This window comes from Vidua chalybeata, chromosome 4 (genome assembly GCF_026979565.1).
Source record: "Vidua chalybeata isolate OUT-0048 chromosome 4, bVidCha1 merged haplotype, whole genome shotgun sequence".
Lineage (NCBI taxonomy): Eukaryota > Metazoa > Chordata > Aves > Passeriformes > Viduidae > Vidua > Vidua chalybeata.
In genome coordinates this window covers 4083381-4103677 of record NC_071533.1, presented here as the reverse complement: position 1 = coordinate 4103677, position 20297 = coordinate 4083381, and the positions used below count along the sequence as shown (strand labels likewise).

The following is a 20297-nucleotide window of genomic DNA, read 5'->3' as shown; positions in this document are numbered from 1 at the left end:
TGATGCTGAGGTCTTACTCCAATTAGTAATGGTAATATCAAGGCACTATTTAACTTCTGCTGGTGCTAGACCAAATTACTCCTTTTTTATTTATTATGGAGTGTATAATTAAAACAGAAAAAAGCTTATTACAGTTCAATATGTATGTATAGCTCAGTAGTGTAACGGAGTCTGTTACTCATTTGAAAGTGAGAAAATGTGCATAAGCACCATGCAAAATATTCTTAGGTTTTTTATTTATCTACATAGAATATATAGAAATTTTTTTCCTCCCCTAAATGGCAGTATATCAGTTGCCCCTGAATTAATTCAACCTTATTTGTCTTCAACAGGAGCATTGGTGGATCAGGGTGTCTTTGAAGAGTTGGCTCGTGACTACATTCCACAGCTTTATGACTGCATGCAGGACTTGGGTGTAATCTCCACCATCTCCCTGTCCTGGTTCCTCACTCTTTTCCTCAGTGTAATGCCATTTGAAAGTGCAGTGGTAGTTGTGGATTGTTTCTTCTGTGAAGGAATAAAGGTGATATTTCAGTTAGCACTTGCTGTCCTGGAAGCTAATGTAGACAAGTTGCTTAACTGTAAAGATGATGGAGAAGCCATGACAGTCTTGGGAAGGTATTTATTACAGAAAATTAAGTATCTTCGTGTTTGTTTGTTACATCTTTTTTGCTTCCTTTTCTGATTTGTAGTCTATGTTGAAATACTAAATTTAAACCAGTACCATATATGTAAATCTTTTACATGCTTGTAGTAGTCTTCTTTCATCCACATAAGGTGCTCCTTTTATTATTTTAAAATAATGCTAAGTGGCCAACAAGATACAAATTCATCTTTCAAGACATTCAAGTAAACTTCCCAAACCTAGTTACAGAAATTTAACTTGATTCATTATTTTAGTGGATTACATGAGTTTTGTTACTTCAGCCTGCTACCTTTTAATTGTTATTAAGAAAAATCCTTGATGTCAAGGAAAGTCGTTTTGGGAATAAACTGAGTCGGACTAAGAAGAATTAGGTAGGATCTTGAACAAATAGATTTCGGTGAAACAGGATGGTAATAGATGGAGTGGCTTGAGTCATTTCATTGGAACTAATGCTGCTGAGTGTGACCTCTGATTTTCTTGAGCTCGGTAGCAGTGTTTAGTTTTCCAGATGCTTCTGGAACTTCGGAATTTTTTCATAATATAACCTTAACTCTTTCTAGAGAATGGCTTGATCACTTTTACATGTAATAATCAATATGTAACCTGTGTGCTGTTAACCCTCAGAAGGGAGGGCATACAAATTTATCTTGGGTTTCTCATTTTTTTATTTTTTTTTCCCCACCAGATATTTGGACAGCGTAACTAATAAGGACAGCACTCTTCCTCCCATTCCTCATCTTCACTCCCTGCTCAGTGATGATGTAGAGCCTTATCCTGAGGTGGATATCTTCAGGCTTATCAGGTCTTCCTATGAGGTAGGATAAGATTTCTTAACAGGAACTTGCCAACTAACTCAACTTCTGCTTCACAGAGGAATTTGATACTCTAATTTGGCTTTGCTTGAAACAGAAGGAACATAAAAGAAATGCAGACTCATCTGAGAATCCTGAAATGGAGGAAGGAAGAGGAGTTAGACTTTCTTCTTCTTTTAATTGGAGCTGTTTTCATAGAGAAGTCTGAGGCCTCAAAGAAGAGCAGCACACAACCAAAAAGTGATTTACAAACAAAAGCTGAACTTTTAATTTGGAAGGAGTTAATCCTCACTTAAACTTTTTTGTGCTTTTCCAAACTGAAATAATAGTGAAATTTGTATGATTTCAGAAGACCTTTCTATTATCAGTGAAACTTTGTTTATTTTGCCTTTCATTTTCTGAAAAGTGCTGATTGTGACCATGGGCCACTATATTCTCTGCTATCACCAAAGCTAAAAAAAAAATCAAGTGAAAGGAGATGGTAATAACTAATATCTATTAAAATGCAGGACAAAGCCTGCAAAACCAACTAAAATCTGCAGACTGGTTTAATTGTCCTTAAATTAAAAAAAAAAAAAAAAATCAGTTAAAATATCTCTGGTTACACTGGCATACTTTATAAAAAGTAAGGAAAAACTGTAAAGATTTTTTCTCTTTAATTTCCATTATTCCCTTCCATTGATATGGAGTCCATTTACAGTTAGCAATAGCACAGCTTTCTCAAAGGCACTTCTGTGCCCCTAAATTCCCTTTGCTTTAACATACCACATTTAATAAGGAAGAAGGCAGTCTTCATTGTATTCTGTGATGAAGGGAAAGGTGTATCAAGGTAGGTGGATGCTTGGTAGGTGTCAGAATGGCCAAGAAAAGCATTTATGTGAAGTTGTGTTTCCCTTGCATTTTCCCATTTTCCTCACCATGAAGATTGTTTGCATTGGCTTTACTGCTCTAAAAGGAATAACCTGACTCCATGCCGAGCTAGTTTGTCTTTTTGGGGCTTTGGAAGCACAGAACCTTGTGCGTCCTTCTTGGTAAATAACCAACTGCACTTCAGTAAATTAGGCAAAACAAGTAGCATGGGGAGTGAGGAAATGCTTTCCAACATTTCACCTGCGTGTACAGTGGTGTCTGGATCTTGGCCATTTTAACTAAAGAGCTGACACTGAAAGGTCTGTGCTGTGGAAAGGTTTGATACAATTTTGACCTTGAACAGGTGACATCCTTCCAACAACTCCTTGTACAATTTGAAACTTAGCATGGACAAAGGACCATTCCCAGAAGGCAATCAAATGCAACCTTCCTTTTTTGTAGACTACGTGAGTTTTAGTTTCATGGATGTGAACAGACCTTCTTATTTGGCCCCCAGACCAGTGAATAAACACTGACTACTGGAATGGGTGTGGCCTCAAAGCCACAAAAGATCTGTCTTTTCAAGGTTTTGTGACCTCTGTGATGCCTGATATTCATGAATGTTTATCTACATTCCATTTTTGTCAAAAGACTTCTTTTTTTGCAACATGCTCACAAATGAAGCATCTTTTTTCTCCCTTGGTACATGATGAAGGTGAATACCTTTATAGATAAATGCAGCTTTAGCATTAATTTCATTTTACAAGAATGTGCCAGCATATTATGACTTGCTTATGTAGATACACTTGCACTGGAAATATAAATCCATCTTGCATGAAAGTGTGTCCTGCCACCCCTTTATGCTTCACATGTGGTGTAGTTGATGTCTGGCATTGTTGTTCCTGCTGGTCATCTGTGCATTCCTATGTGTGTGCATTTTGGATGGCAAGAAACTTCTGTTTATAATATTTCTACAAAAATGAATCTTAGGGATTAGGCATTCTTCTGCATATGAAAACATGGAATATCATTCCTAATAGGTTTTCCCCCTGTGATGCTTTTGTAGTATTTGCAGCGGCTCCCTGACACTGTTACTTGCATTATAGAAAAAACTTCTGAAAATAAGACTTGGGTATCAAAGAGAATATTTTCGTAGTGGAAATTGCATTCTTGCTACTTTGTTTCAGATCCTCAGAATGTAAGGACTGCTGTACTGTCTCAGCCATTAGAGATCCAGTTTAATATTCTCTTTCTGTTGTGATTATGAGACATTCCAGGACAAGCTGAAATAGAACTCCACAGGAGGACTTACAAAACAATCTATTCACAGAGATTTGCCAAACAAGAAGTTTCTACATACTGAGATTACAGTTGGAAATGAGAGAGTTTGAAATTGAATAAAGACCTTTCAAATTAAAATAAGTTCTTGGGAAAAATAAAGTCTAGTGATATACTCCTGAAGTCTTTGTAATTTTGTAATGTGTTTGAAAAATGCGTTAACAGCAGTTTCTTTTGTGGTACATCATGTAATTAAATTAATTTTTCTAATACATTAAAGGCAAGCTGAATATTCTGAATATGAATACAGAGACAATAATGTACTCCTTTTTCTCTTTCAAGAAATTTGGAAGTATCCGGGCAGATTTAATTGAACAAATGAGATTCAAACAAAGACTGAAAGTCATCCAAACCCTCGAAGATACTACAAAGCGCAATGTGGTCAGTACTGAAATAATGTTCTTTACAAATAACAACTTCAGTCACTTTCTGAAGCTTAGCTTTTCAGTGGAACATGGATTTCAAAACTGTAACTGTTAATGTTGTGTTTCAAAAGGTACGAACTATTGTGACAGAGACTTCTTTTACTATCGATGAACTGGAGGAACTCTATGCGCTTTTCAAGGTAAAGCGAAGTGAAGATAAGATCATGTGCCTCCAGGAAGTGTAAATGTTCATTTTTGATGTGGGACTCTGTCTTTTCTAAGCACCAGGTCAAATCTGACAGTTATTGTTGGGTATCTTGATACAAACTTGAATTAGCTGCTGTGTTATTGATATACAAAAAAACCCTAAACTCGAGCAGTTTTTAAAACATCGGGAAAGGTTGCTTTGTCCATGGAAAGAAAAGTATATACTGGTAAAAAAATAAAATGAAAAATTGGATAGAGGCTTTTGATCAGTCATTAGAAACTAAACATATGTGTCTCTCTACCTGACCCAAGTTTTGGTATTTATCACAATTCTGTTATCTCAGACAGTTAATACTTTTGTATAGCAGTAGCTGATTTTTGCCATTGTTAATGCTTTAATGCATTAAATGGGAGTTTAATGCCACAAAGTGATGTGTCTTCGTCAGTTGGTTGTACAGCAGTGCCATTAGATCCCAAAATTTAAAGGTGAGCATTTAAATGTGTTAGCTTCACCTTCATGCACAATGTCTTAGAACAAATTACTTTCTTCTTCTGTTTTATTACAAGAGATTTTTTTTTTTAATATGATGAAGAATTATATCCTGTTAATTTCCCATCTGTAACAAATCCTGCAGTGCCTTCTTTCAGTCTTCCATGAAATCTGGGAGACCAAGCCAGACATTCCTCCCTGGGTGATCACTGTGCAGTGCTGGGATCTTTTTCTCTAAGCTTCTGAATTGTTTTGAATTAGATTCTGCCAAAATCAGCTCCAGAACCTCCGCTGACTTCAGTAAAACTGAAAGAACAGTACATTATTCAGTATTCTTGAGAATCTACAAAAAATATTTCAAATAAACAGCTATTTTCATATTATTAAAGACTAAAAAAAGATTTCATGAACCTTCTGACTTGGCTGCATGATGGGAGTGCAGAGGGTGACTAAACACAACAAGCCTGTGAAGTCACAGCTCTGGATTTCATGTTTCATCTGCCTGGAAGGCAGAAAAAGTTTTGCTTTATCTTTCTTTTTTTTTTTTTAGTAGAGTGATGCTTTTTTTATGCTGGTTAGAGGAGAAAGCCCTTCCAGGAGCGGAAGGGCTGGATAAATTGAAGTGCATTGTTTTAAGAATGCGTGTGGAAGGGTTGTTTGGAATTTTTTTGTCATGGAGAGCGGTGAATTGTTTATAGAGGTGCTGACAATCTCGTGGTGTTTACCTTCTGTTTAGGCAGAGCACCTGACGAGCTGCTACTGGGGAGGAAACAGCAACGCCACGGAGCGGCACGACCCCAGCCTGCCTTACCTGGAGCAGTACCGCATTGACTTCGAGCAGTTCAAGGGCATGTTTGCCCTCCTCTTCCCCTGGGCCTGTGGAACTCACTCAGATACACTGGCTGCCCGCTTGTTCAGGCTTCTGGATGAAAATGGAGATCTGCTCATCAACTTCCGTGAATTCGTCTCTGGACTAAGTAAGGAGGATCCACGGCACTTTCAAACTGATGTGACAAAGCAGATTGTTTCTGTTCAGCTCGTTTTATCTTGCCTGTGACAGTGGTTCCCTCTGGGGTTTAGACTGGTCTTAGTAGGTGAGTGTACATTAGCCAGTGGTGTACTTCACTGGGAAAAGGACAACACATGAACAGATCCGTTAGGATCTGAGGATTTCACCGACTGCTAACTCTCAACACAAAAATTAACTGCAATACGGGTGCTCAATGGTGTATTTCTCCTTGGCATAGTTAAGAGTGTGAGGTACTACCTCTGTTGCTTCTGAAATCAGTAACCAAAACTGCAGAGAGCAGTTTGGAAGTCCCTGAAAAGGAGAAAGTGAAGGTGCAGGTCAGAGAGGGAGGCTGAATGTTTTTAGACTTGAAGAAGCAAGATTTCAGGACATGAAAGTCGATGTTGCAAGCCCCAGGATTAACATGAGGAAGCAAAGGCGAGGCAGGAAATGGCCACTCCTTTTTAAAATATAGCTGGAGTTGTTTGCTGTAAGTGACCAACATCTCACCATCTACCATGTGTCATTTCATGGCAATGTGGAATTTCCTCCAGCTCTATGTTTTGATTCCTTTTGAGAGTGAAAAGGTTGCCCAGTCTGGCTTTCAGCATCTCTTTGTTAACAGTATGTTTAAGCATTAGGGCTCCAAATGCAGCCTTGCATTGAAACCTCTGTACAGAAGTTTTGAGAGTAGCACCTGTTTTTTTTAAGTGCAAAATAGCTGTGACAGTAAAACTGGCTGCATGCCTCCCCTTCATACCACCCAAAAAATCCCAGTGCTTCCTGTGATGCAGTGATTTGTATTTGAGGTACTGTTCCAGGTGCCACTCAGTGGCCTTTTGAGGAATTAACTCCTCTCCCAGTTTACAGGATGCTGTTAGGAACAGTCAACCAGCTATTGATTGACACAGCATGTTTTGGAACCAATAATGAGTAATAAGAACAAGGGCCAGTACTGAGCACTGCAAACAGAAATGAATGTAAAATGCACAAATGTGGCTATAAGCCAACACAACTGAACTAAAATCTTCAATGGGCAAAACAATCAAAAATGTTGTGTTTTTCAGAAACTAAGCCCACTGTGGTGTAATTTGGAAACCTTTTTTTTCTTCCCCTAGAAAGTAAATCAACCCTGCTGACACCCTTTTTGGTTGACAACCACATGAATGGTAGGAAGGACAGCACAGTCAACAAAAGAACAATGGTTTGAGCATATTTCACCATGCCCCAGGACTTTTAATAATTCCATTTCTTTTTCATTGTCTCTACCGCAAGAACCTCCTACTTCAGGTGCCTCTAGGGCCTCAGCTGAGCAAAGATGGAATAACCTGGTGTATTCTTTATGTTTACTCTGTGCCCTGTTACAATAATATAGTTCAAATATAGGAGTGGTTTGCCCAGTTGTGCTGCTCAGAAGAGATTTTCAGCCTTGGTTGGGAGCTCTTTGGGTTATTCACTCTTGACAGAGCTCCCCTGCACTCCTGTAACACACTGGATTATAGCATGACAGTTGTTGACTGCACATCCAAGTAAGCTACAGAGATCTCTACGTGGATTCCAAGTGGCCTCCTGCCTCCCATCAGGTTTTTGCAATACTCCCTTGCCAGAGCACACAGCCCTCCCACTTCTGCAGTGGCTGCTGCTGACTGCAGTACTTGTCACAGCCTCCTGTCAAAGTCAGCACCATGAAAGCTGTGTCTTGCAAGGAGTATTTGAGTCTATTTGTGGTTGTTGTTTTTTGGTTTTGTTTTGCAAACAGTTTTTTTTTCAACCACAGAATGCAGGAGCATTCTCCAAGCCTTTCAGGGCCAGAATCACCTCTCTTGACTTGCTGATGCAATGCTCTTCCTAATTTTGAGCAAAAAGGAAAAGGGACACGTTAGGAGGAAGGAAAAGTTTGCATCAGGAAGCACATACAGATTTATTGTAGCTATGGAGCTTTTTCAGTTCCCTTTAAATCTGGGAACAGGGAGAGCAACAAGCCTACACATGTCACCCTGTGCCCTGAATCCTATTTTGCAGTTCCCTGTTGGTGGAGGATGCAGAAGTGCAGCCCATTCTGTCCTTTGCTTATGTCATGTTGCCTTTACCAGAAGAGAACACATTATCTGCATGGTGTGATACACCAGATAGGAAAATAACAAGATTTTGTGCTTTAAAAGGACCATGTTGAAAGCAAAATGGCTAATGTAACTGTGCTCAACTTTTTGGTCTACCATCTATATTTATTGGAGCGTTAAGCTTTACAAGAGACTGTGATTGTTAGTACTTGCCACACCACACACTGTAGTTTGCATAGCAGAGGTAAGTTGACACAGTCACCTATAAGGTAAAATAAATCTCTGCACCATCTAATTAATAAAAATTAATTCATTTATTTATGGATGGCATGGCACAACAAGTGAGATTTACAAAAAGGTCTGGTTATCAGTTATTTCATTACTTTGAAATTAACTACTATCCATTTAATTAATTGGAAGGAGGGGGCTTCAATAGACCTCTTGGATTTCATACAGTTAATTCTAGTGTAGTCCAGAAACAAATAGGGGTTGATGTGGAGAAATCACTAGAAAGTATTGCCTGAACATTAGTGTAGCCCATGGCTAAGCTATGATAAATGCTGTTTATTTGAATTTCTTTCTTCTTTTTTTTTTTTTTTTTTTGGTAAATATCTTGCTGCTCTGAGACATGTGATGTTGTTATTAGATCCTCAGATCAGAAAGATTGAAGTCCACACAAAAAAGGTCTTGTTAAGTTTCAGCTGGAGGCCTTTCTGAGTGAAAATGCCATAACCATAGATAGAGATTTATGATAGAGGCATTTAATAAAGGACCCAAGATTGAAGTACAAAATTCAGGGTAGATTTGTCTGTGTTCTCTTACTGTTTTTACTGTATGTTCTTAAAAGTAGAGTGACTGCCTTATGATCTTGAGCTTTAAATGGATACAGTATTTCCCATAGTGAATGTAGCAGCTTCTAAACCAAAATACTGTGGCTATAACGAATAAAATGGCACAGAATGCTGACTAATAATGTACTGCATGTAATGTTGTTTAGGTGCAGCATGCCATGGAGATCTCACAGAGAAGCTGAAGCTACTGTATAAAATGCATGTTTTGCCTGGTAAGTGATGTTAAAATAGCTCTTGTTTCCCTGAGAACAGGAATTTGGAGCAGAGTTGTTTATGACTGGCTTTCCCAATTAAAAATTAATTTGTGGGAATTATTGGAGCTGTTTATGCAGCAGTAAAATAAGGAAGCTTCTACTCTAACCAGACAGATTTGGAAAGTCTGAAAGCACCCTCACAGCCTTTAATTGCTCCCTCCACAAACATATAAATATCTCTTGCCTTAAGAGGTATTAAGCTGGGGTTGGTGATATCCTCCAGTGTTCTTCAACATGTGTTACCATAATGCACTCTATTTAAGACTTTGAAAATTAAGTTTGAAATGTTCCTGCATGTCCTGGCTCCTCATTTCTGTCCCTAGGCTTTCTTCTTGGTTTCCCCTCTGAGCTGACACAACTGTTTGCAGAGGGAAGCTCCAGATCGTTTCATAGATGTGTGTTCCAGGGAGCTGTACAAACCTGGACTCAGCTAAGTGAGAGAAGCAGTTCAGGGTGGAGAGGGGATGAAAACACCTCAGAACAGTTCTGAAAATTCTATACTGGAACTTTGTCCTCTCTGGCTTGTCACACACATGCCATAAAGAACCTACTGCTGTCCTTACTGAACCTGCACTTTGAGAACATTGCTACTGCTTGGGTAGTTTAATTCTTGTGTACATTTACATGCTGTGGTAAACATATCTAGAAGCTTTGAGAGGACATTCACCTTTGTATGCTTTGAACATTGCTGATTGCTCCCAGCTGGTTTTGCTTGGAGGTAGGCCTGAGTGATTCAGTAATTTAAATGGGAAAAAAAATACTTAAAATACTTTCTTAAAATACTTAACATTAAAAAAGAAATAGAACTATTACAAAAAAATACCTGCTTTTAAGAATGCAGCTTCTCATATTTGGGGACTGGCAAGCTCATACCAAATGATGACAGATTGTTTCCAGGTGGGAAAGAGAGCAAGCCCTGCTTAGGACACACTGAGCTGCACAGAAGAAAGTAATGGAAGTAGGCATGGGAAGATGGGTAAGCCAACCTCTGGAAGCAAACAGCTGTTGTGAGTCAGTATTGGATGTTGGGAAGGAAACAATTCAGGTCCAGTTGTTCATCTCCTGTGAGTTAAAAAGTGATGATTCCTAGCCCATCACCCTCTCATACTTTTACTTCTAGAAATTGACATTCTAAATGTATCAATGGAACTATCTTTCAGTTTTTAATTAAAGGGTGAAATTTTTAATGAAAGAATCTTACTGTGTTGCTTAGATCCATCCCCTGAGCAAGAAGAGCCAGACTCCGCTTTTGAAGCTACTCAGTACTTTTTTGAGGACATCACACCAGACTGTACACATGGTAGGCATCTTTTGTCTCAGGCATGAGAAGATGAGGCAATGCATTTCAACCAACATGAGCTACTTTTAAATTGGATTAAACTTTGTTAGCAAAGAATTCTATGTAAAAAGAAGTATGAAGCATTGGTCTATGTGTTGATATCGTGAGAGGTGCAGGCATGTGTACACTCAGAGTCCCCCTGAATTGTTCATTGCAGAAGTACTTGTAGAATAATGCCGTAAGTGTGTCGTAGTAGAAGTAATTCTGTGGAGAATGAGAACAAATAGATTGGCTTTCAAGATGTATTTGGATCAGAACTTAAAATATTCTAAAACACTGAGAGCAAAAGATACATCGAAATGTAGTTCAGCAGTTTGAAATCTTACATGCCCTAACAAGAGCCAGCATCTCTTCACTGCTGCTTTAATTGGCTTTCTCTTTCTTGTGACACTTGATGTGAAGTTTCCTTTTGATTCAAGAAAAATATAACCCATCCTTCTGGCTATAAGTGGGAGGAAAGTTTTTTGAAAATACAGGTAAGAGTTAATAGTCTAGAAATGGCAATTTCAAGTCCTGAGAGGCAAAAGAAGATGCACTGGTTTAATCACCAAACATGTATCATGCTAGGAGGTGTGTTGTGTTAGCATGGGTTAATCATTGTTACTATGTGGACAAAATCTAAGGTTGTCCCAGCCTAAGTAGTGATACTCTAAATTAAATGGAATTTATGGGCAGGTTTAAGAGTAAGCAAAAACCATAATTTATTTCTGTAATTTTTACTCTGCTTTTTTGCAGAGTTTGTAAATATTTGTAAACATTTTGTTGTTTTGCACTGTACATGTGAAAACAATGTTTGTATCTAAACCCACACTGATCTCTCTCTCCCCCTGCCCCTCCACTTCCTAGTTGTTGGCCTAGACAGCAGGAACAAACATGGAGTAGATGATGGGTTTGTTACAGTGAGTCTGAAAACAGACAAAGGTATGCTTGGTGTCTCCATGTGAGTTACATCTTTCACTTCATGTAAAGATGCTCCTTTTGAAAATGGGGAATATGGGTGATAATTTAAGGTTTCTTCATGGACTTTTTCCTCCATCTCTGGGTAATTTGTTGGCAACAGGCAAGAAGAGCTCACAAGAGAATCGATATTACCTGAGAATGTGGAGCCAAGAGAATAAATCCAAAGGAAAAAACACAAAGGACTTACCCAAACTGAATCAGGTACTTCTGCTGCCACATATTTTTCGTTAAATTTAAACTTTCTTCACCTATCTATAAATGTTCAATGTATTAACACTGAACAAAGGTTTTATTTTGAGCAGATACTTTTTTGCCAGAGTAGCAGTCAGCTGATTGTGGAAGTTTATTGTTTACAAAATACTTTAACTGGCATTCAGCTCCCAAAACATCCCATAAATGAGATACACGCATACAGGAATGGTAAAACATGCTATTTTGATCTCTAGACAAAGGATGTGACACTGAGTATCACCAGCCAGCTCTTAATGTCTAATAAGCATAACCTGAAAGTAGTATTTTATGTTTTGTAATTTGTACTGCTAGTCCCAATCCTCTCAGATCCACAGCTGCTGAGGAGACCCATTGGGATAGCTGTTTCCTCCAGAGCATGTAGGGAAGGTTTATTCCCTGTAGAACAATGATTCTTACTTAAGGTAGCCCTGAGCAAATCTTCCCATCTAATTTATCAGTTTTGGCTTTCAAAAGACTTGTATCCAACTAAGTTACTCCTGTCAGCTAAGAAGTGCTGCAGGTCTTCATTTTTCATTCCTTCTCATCAGTTTTAGCAAATCCTTAGTTTTACTTAGCATTGTTCCTACAAGAAAATCCACCAGAATGAATGCAAAGTGTCTCACTGCTCACCCTCTGTTGCCCTCCTGTGGCTGCAGAGAAATGTATTTGCGGTATGTTGGACAAAACGTCCAATAATTTATTCTAAATACCTTTGAGAGATGCAACATATCTGACTGCCCAGTCGTAGAAAATGCTTCCTAGACTGCACCTGGATTACTTCAAATTCCACTTTAGTCACATAAACTCTTGTGTCCTGCCTCAATCCCAGACTTCAAAAACTGACTTGGAAGATGTCAGCATGACTTTTTCCTGCTCTTGTTAATGTTCCCTCCCGCTGTGTTTAGGGGCAGTTCATTGAGCTGTGCAAGACGATGTACAACATGTTCAGTGAAGACCCCAACGAGCAGGACCTGTACCATGCTACAGCTGCCGTGACAAGCTTGCTCCTGGAGATCGGGGAGGTTGGGAAGCTCTTCAGCGTGCAGCCCCCCAGCGACACGGACGGCGGCAGCAACTGCAGCAAAGCCATGCAGAGCGAGCTGTTCCAGAAGAAGGAGCACCATCAGTGCCCCCTGGAACAGCACAAGGCATTCCGGGGCAGCCTCGTGGCCGGCGAGGAGGAGGCCGCTGGCCCCGACAGTGCCCTGGGCATGCAGATGGAAGACATTAAGCTGGAAGACTCTTCTCCTAGGGACAACGGAGCCTGTTCTTCCATGCTCATTTCCGACGATGACACGAAAGACGACAGTTCCATGTCCTCCTACTCGGTGCTGAGTGCGGGCTCACACGAGGAGGAGAAGCTGCACTGCGAGGACATCGGGGATGACACGGTTCTGGTGCGGAGCAACCACACCCCTGCCCTGCGCAGGAGCACGAGCATTGACAGGGACTGGGCCATCACCTTTGAACAATTTTTAGCCTCCCTTTTGACTGAGCCAGCGCTGGTCAGGTACTTTGACAAGCCTGTGTCCATGATGGCTAGGATTACTAATGCTAAAAACATCAGGATGAGGGGCAAACCGATAACCTCGGCCAGTGACTATGAAATCTCTACTATGTCGGGATAAAAGGCAATCGGGTTTTTTATTTAATTTTTTTCTTTTTATTCTCTATTTATTAGTACCTGGCAGGGGCCCTGGTATTTTCAAAACATAGTTGTTTTCACTAATGTGAAAATGTTGGGGTGCAAACATAACTATCTTCAAGTATAATCACTCTTTCTGTGGGAAATGTTACACATGCAAATTTTATTCAAAATACAGAAAAAAAAATGCTTGTCAGTGAAGTGTGTGTATTATTATTATTGCTGTCAGTGTATAATGGTAAAGATTAGTTCTTAATTTCTAAATGTAAACCTAATGCCAATATTTATGAGCATTTTTAAAATAGACATATATAGAGATCGGATACTTGGGGGGAAAAAAAAAAACCAACAAAATGGGAAGAACCTAAAATTTAAAGGGACACTGTCAACCTGAAAAGGACCTCAGGTGAAAATAAGTTCCAGGCAACATCCTTGAAGCATAATTTTATTTTGTATAATTTTTTTCCAAAGAGGCTTTGAACGTATGCTTTGATTTTACTTTTCTGAATATATGAGTGATCACTTCAATGACACCTGCCTGGCTCCTAACTTCCTCTGCCTGAGACTGGTATGCTCAAGTGAAAGTGAGAAGTCCATCCCAACCTAGCTGCCACATCAGGCAAACGTGGATAAATGTGATGGTTTCTGCCCATTTGCCTTTCCCTGGGTTCAGCAGAGAGAAAGCCCTTTCCCAGCTGGGGTCACCAAAGGAAGATCTCCAGCTTGACCCTGCCCAGGGCTGTATTCCTAAACCAGTGGACTTGGAAGCTTTGCTGGTGTTCTCCAAAGACAGTGTATGCAGGTCCCAGAACAGATTGGTAGAGTCTCTTTTCAAAATTTGAAGTCTGTTTTTAAAAGCTTAGGAAAAAAAAAAGTATATATATATCTGCTTCTAAGGCTGGATCTACAGCAAATATAGCTTAGTTCTTAAAACTAACCTTTACCACCAACCTATTATATCCTTGTTAGATTAAGAAAATAAAACCTGTATTGCATAAGTCTTTATTTACTACAGTGTAAAGCAGCAGTAATGAAAAAAAAAAATCTGCAAAATGTAACTGAATGTTTAAATCTTACTGAGAACACTGTCACTTTATATGAAATGAATAGTATCCTGTATTGACTTACTGAATAATATGTTAAAATGAAAACTGGAGCACCTGCACTTTGAATCCTTGCTTTTTTTATACAGGTATTTGGGATTTTTTTTTTTTTTTTTTTTTTTTTTTTTTTTTTAGATTTTGTTAGCTGTTTTTTAATTCGTATTTGTTTCAGGATCATGCCTACATGCCTAATCTTTATTTGCTGTTTTGAGAATATTTTCTGTAGAATACTGTTGGTTTTTATACTCCTGTACAATACTGCATCCACGTAACTTGCAGATTTTTTTAGCACAAGCTATGTTTAATTCTTTTGTTTTAAAAGAATGCTTTTAAACTGTCAGATTAAGTGGTTTTTAACCACAAATAGGTAATGTGAACAAATAAAGTACACTCTGCACAGATTTGATTTTTAACTATTAAAGTCATGCTAGAGGGAAAATGAGGTGGTTGTGCTTTATTACACAGGCAAATGTTAGTATGTCTACTGGTAACAGTATGAAAAAGCACTGTAGCCTTTCTGCTGTGACTGTGGATGGGTTTACATACGTATCAAATAATGATATTAACCTGAAGCCATAATCACCATTTGGAATGCTGCTACTTTGTTTTAATTTCAGGTGCCAGGGCCAGAGTGGGGTCCTTTATTACAGTGTCTGGCAGCGGAATAAGCTGTCATGGAAGTCTTCAGCACTAAGAATTAACATTCTTAAGCAGACTACTGACCTTTTTAAGTTTGCAGCTCCCTAAAATATTTCTCTTTAAGGTGTCTGTTATGTTAAAGTGAACTTAAGCCTATCAGCAAGCTTACACAAACCCCTAGGGACACAGAGGACACAGCTCCAAAACATTTTTCTTTTAAGAGCTTGTCAGCTTTGTTCCCACCCCAGCCACACGGCAGGGGACACAATGGTTGACAAGAATTATTTTGCTGTTCGGGCTCCTGGAACAAGAAGATGCATCCACATGTGGATCTTTGGTGTAAGGTGAGCCAGTTTACAAGGCAACTTTTTTTTGTTTTGCTCTAGTAGCCTTCCTTACCCTCCTGATCACTTCAGCAAAGCTCCCAGATATGAGCCAGGTCCTCTTTAAGAATGGCATTGCTATAGGTAGCAGCCAGGTGGGCTGATCTTTCCCAGGATTTTTTGGATGAGGCTGCTCACTTGATCAGGGCCACCTGGAAGTTGCCTATTTGATGACAAGATCTGCTGTGCCCTGTTCTTTAGTAGCAGTGTGGGAGCTGGTAAACAGAAAGCTACACAAGAATTCAGCTGACCAGCGTACAATGATGTGAAACTTTTGGGAAAATGTAAGTATTTTTAAAGGCTTACTGTATGTGCAGGTGTGCTACACAGGAAGTGAGTATGACTTCAGAAGTACCTATGTCTTGTGCTTTTTGTGCTTGGAAATGCAATCTTTTATTCTGTGAATTGTAGAGTTCAGTTGGGGCTGCTATTTTTAGAGCTTTTTTGTAGGTTATTTTATATAGAACTTCCACTACTAAAAAAAAAAAAAAAAGAATTTGAGAGGAATATTTCTTTATGTTTTTTCTTCCAGTCTGTCTTTTAGCTTAGTCAGAAGCTGTTAACACCTGGAAGTTCTATGGTACTTACCTCCTTCATTGTAGCATCTTGCAGCTCCTGAGTTCTAGGTGTTAGAGCTGAGGATTGAGACTTGCAAAACATTTGTGTTATAAGAGTTGTGTAACACAGGTAAGAAGTTCATTATGTGATGTATTAAACCTGCTGGAAAAATGACATCAAAACTGTTGCAAAGAGAAAGGCACTTTGTGAGTCCTTACATAATGATTCTGGAGCTTCTGTTACAGTAGAAGTCAGGTGTTGTGTCATAAATGCAGATGGTGGAGGCTGGTGTGGGATATATGGTGTGGCACATAAGGAACTGTGGGGGAGAACAGGAGCAGCTTGGGTCAGGCAAAAACCGTGCTTTTGCTTGGAAGGCTGTGCAGCCAGGTTTGGCACCTGCTAGGTACTCTGCAAGCTTCTGGAGGAGGGCCTTCATCACTAACCTTTAATTTTGCAGCATCAGAATGCAACTGTGGTAACTGGGTTTGCCAGCAGTAGCTGCCATACAGTAACTGGCTAAAAAGCATCAGGAAGGGTTTTAATTCCATCAGAATACTTGCAGCAACCCAACAAAGCTGCTGCATAAACACCAAATCTACAGCTTGTTTGAATGTGGAAGCAGTAGGTCAGAGTGGGCTGTCCCAGTGTATTAAAGGCAGGGAGAACAGCTCGACAAGTTTGGGTGGCACGTGCCCTGGGGAATCCCAGCGCTGCTGCTCTGCAAACTTCTGGCATCCCTGTAGTGCCCGGTCTGCTCCAGGTCTTGGTAATCCAGTAACGAGGAATGCTGTAGCTATTATCAGCTTATCTCCTTTTATCAGAAATTAGGTATTGACAGTAAAAAGTAGTTGATGTGTTGTACCCATTTTGGTAAGAAACGTGGACTAGTTGGGCATAGAGCAAAATATTTTGAACAAATGAGAAAATACTGAGGAATTGTGTATGAGTTGGTAGGTCAGCTTAGCCTTTGGCAGAGTGTGTCATGGCAGTTGGCTTGGTTAGTCTATGAGGTTCCAGTGTTCCTTCAAATCCTGGTGTCAGTTCCTGGTGCAGAGGGAAAAGACTGGTCTGTGACTAGAGCTCACCAGTTTAGCTGAGCAGGGGTGTTACGGTGAGACTGAAAGTGAAGCAGTTGTATCTATTACTGAGCTTTATCCTGTCGCTGGAAAAAACATTCCTTCTATGCTATTTCTGTTTCTTTCAACTAGAAGATAGCCTTGAGTCAAGTGTTACATAGTTCAAGCTGCAATTGTGACTTTTAACATTATCGTTGAACTGCAGGCAGCCACCAAGCCCCAGGCACCCACTCTCTCCCTCCCCCACCAGTAGGATGAGGGAGTGAATTGGAAGGGTAAAAGCCTGAAAACCCATGAATTGAGATAAAGACAGTTTAACAGGGAAAGCAGAAGCCACACACACAAGCAAAGCAAAAGAAGGAATGAATTCCCTGCTTTCCCATGGGCAGGCAGCTGTTCTGGAGAGCAGGGCCCCATCACATGTGAAGGCAAACACCATCACTCCAAATGTGCCCCCCTTTCCCTCTTCTCCTCACTTTATATAGTGAGCATGATGTCACATGGTCTGGAATATCCCTTTGGTCACTTGGGCTCACCTGTCCGGGCTGTGTCTCCTCCCACTCTCCCAAACTCTCCCAGCTTCATCACCAGTGTGGCAGCACAAAAAGCAGTAAAGGCCTTGGCTCTGTGTAAGCCCTGCTCAGCAGTAACGAAAACACCTCTGTGTTATCAACCCTGTGTAGAGTACAAATCCAAAACACAGCCCCATAGCAACCTCTGGGAAGAAAATGAAATCTACCCCAGCCAAAACTGCCACAATTTAAAATGCTGATTTATTCAATAGCAGAGCCAGAAATTGGCCTGACAGCAAATAATAAAAAAAACGTGGCAGTGAATGTTACACTGGAAAATGGTTAATAATAGAAAATTGCAATATGTGCTGATAGCAGCAGCATTGCTGTGCAGGAGTGGCTCAGAGCTGGGAATACAAGCTGTGAAATACAGCTTAGTCAGTCTTAAGAGCACTGCAAGATGTTCCTGATAAATGGTGGCAGATATCTCAAAAGTATGTCACTTCAGAAGACAATTACGATTTGGTTCTTCTCTTTCCTGTGGTACTCAAGATCTCAGTTTAAATTTCCTGAATAGCTGCTTGCTTGTCCTATTTTCTAAAATAACACATTTGCATAACTGATCAACTTGACATTCAGAGTTTGGGGGACTGGGATGTTCCTGTGGTGGCAGGGATTGTTCTGTGCTTCTGCAGAAATAAAAAATCACTACGGGTGAGATCTTGTAGTTCTCATGGAATGGCATTTCAGTACATTAATAGAAGCATTTGTTCTTCAGAATTCAGGAGGAGAAATAAAGGCTGCCTGAGAGATACAAGTAAACTAAAAAACCCCAAGTAAATTATTTAACATGGCTTGTATGAAGACATGCCAGAAGATACAGAGTCTGAAAAAAAACCCAACAAACCAGCAACATTTGAGGGTTTCTATCTCCAGAATGGTTCTCCAGCTTTTAAATTTTGTTCCTCCTGAGCAAAAACGCTCAGATTTTGATTTGCCTCTGAGAGTTAACTTCCAGGTCCTCCAAATAAAGTCATTGTTGTGGGGTTTGGGAGTTTGGGTTTGGTAGGGGCTTTTTTTGTGTTGTGGATTTTTTTTTTTTAATTTTTGTGCTTTTTTTTTTTTTTAAGTTTGAGACGGAGCTTCTTTTCAAGTGAAGATTTTACAAGCAACTGAAATGCAGTAATAAACCTCTACCACTTGCAGCAGAGTACAGTAGCCCATCAGCATAACAGGATCGAGAACCAAGGACCTCTTGGCAAGCTGCAGGTGAGTTAGGAGGATGGGGGAAAGAAAAAAGTAGGGTAAAGCTTTCACTCATATCCCAGTGCAGGTGCATGAAACTGAAAATTGTTACTGAAAATTTTCTAGCAGGCCAAAGACACAACTGTTGACAATATTTTGGACTAACCCATTCTTTATTTGCTACCATTGTAAACATCTCTATTACACAGACATCACAGTATACATTATTGCTTTTATATTGTGGTAAACAGGAATTCCTATTAGTACGCAGCTATCTAAGCACAGTGTCATAAGAAGAAACTGCCCACAAGTTTTCTCGGGCTGGGTTGCTCTGAATTCCCTAGAGAAAGACGGTATCTAGATTGGCACAAGAAACATCAGCCCAAAGACAGCTCTCCATGGTGCTAACAGCAACACAAACAGGAGTGACAGAAAGAAACCACAGGCTACACCTTCACCACACGTCACTAGCAGTATTGTCAAGGATACTGACTGCTAAACACAAATTTTTTCATCATCATTCCTAAAAAAAAAAAAAGGCTAAGTAATTTCTTTTGTGAAATTTTATTTAAACTAGGACGGAAAACCTGGAAAACCAATGGAGCTGTGTGTGTGTGTTTAATTTTTGTTGTGTTTTTGTTTTGTTTTGTTTTGTTTTTCAAAGACTGAAAGTCTGAAACTATTTACCTGGGATGTTTAAATTGGCCCCTTTTACTATTGCCCTTTAGGACAAAATGCCCTATTCTTTCCATGGCTGTATCAGATGACTGAAACACAAGCAGTTTAAAAAGATTGTTTCTTTCTTCCTATGTAGCACTGTCTTCAGATGGCTTTGCAATCAAGTTAGTTACTTCTGAAACAATATGTTTACTTAGTGAAAGACTAGAGTTTTACATTTGCTTGCAGTAAACTTCTGCTTATCTCCAGATTAATTTGTTCATAGAGTGGCACCACATTTCAAGCATACACTAAACAACAAAAGTGAAAGTAGTTTGTTAAACACTTGCTACAGGAACAACAACAAATTTAGAAAACCACCTTGTCTCCTGTTTTAAATTTTTTTTAATACTATTGCATACAAGTGTTCACATAGTGAATGTTTTAAAGAGGCAGCAAGTTAGAAAACTAACAGCACTTGCAAGATCTAATAAGATAACATGTATTTAAAACATGACGACTAATAAATAATTCACTGAGTTTTTAAGACTCTTAGGATAACCTGTGAGCAACAAATTCTGATGTTCAAGATGGTATCAACTTGCAGAAAAGTGGCCTACCTCCATTTCCAGTCTTCCATAACCTTAGGATTGTCACCTTACAACAGAGTTAGCATAGAATACCACTGGACTAGTAAAGCCTCGTCCTTGCCTTCTCTAAAAACAATTTTACCTATTTCAATACATTTTCTAGCTACCACCATAATACAGTTAACCTACCAGGGGTGCAAACAGGGACAGCCAGTATTAGTCTACATCTAGTGAGTGACTCCTAGACAGAATTACTGGGCTAGTTGATCATACAAAACCACATGCAAATTCTAACTGTTTCCAGGGAAGGTGCACTGGAGCCTAACACAAACATTGACCTTAATTACTGCATGCAAACTAATGTATTCCCTTATGTCTCACTCACCTGATGATGCCTGGGTTTACTGCCACAGTTTACTTCCCAGATCACCCACTGATTTAAGAAGAAAAAAAACTAGCAAAGATGCATCTTATT

General features: G+C 39.5%; 1 protein-coding gene across 1 annotated transcript in view; it reads left to right on the top strand.

Annotated features, from left to right (window-relative positions):
- TBC1D9 (TBC1 domain family member 9) overlaps nt 1-14598 on the top strand; it is a 45067-nt gene extending 30469 nt beyond the window's left edge. The window contains exons 12-21 of the mRNA XM_053941237.1: nt 333-618; nt 1332-1461; nt 3928-4026; nt 4142-4210; nt 5444-5684; nt 8774-8839; nt 10095-10181; nt 11067-11141; nt 11281-11381; nt 12317-14598. Coding sequence (XP_053797212.1) covers nt 333-618; nt 1332-1461; nt 3928-4026; nt 4142-4210; nt 5444-5684; nt 8774-8839; nt 10095-10181; nt 11067-11141; nt 11281-11381; nt 12317-13039 — 1877 coding nt within the window. The 3' untranslated portion in view covers nt 13040-14598. The remainder of the gene's footprint in view (nt 1-332; nt 619-1331; nt 1462-3927; nt 4027-4141; nt 4211-5443; nt 5685-8773; nt 8840-10094; nt 10182-11066; nt 11142-11280; nt 11382-12316) is intronic.
- The last annotated feature ends 5699 nt before the right edge of the window (nt 14599-20297 follow it).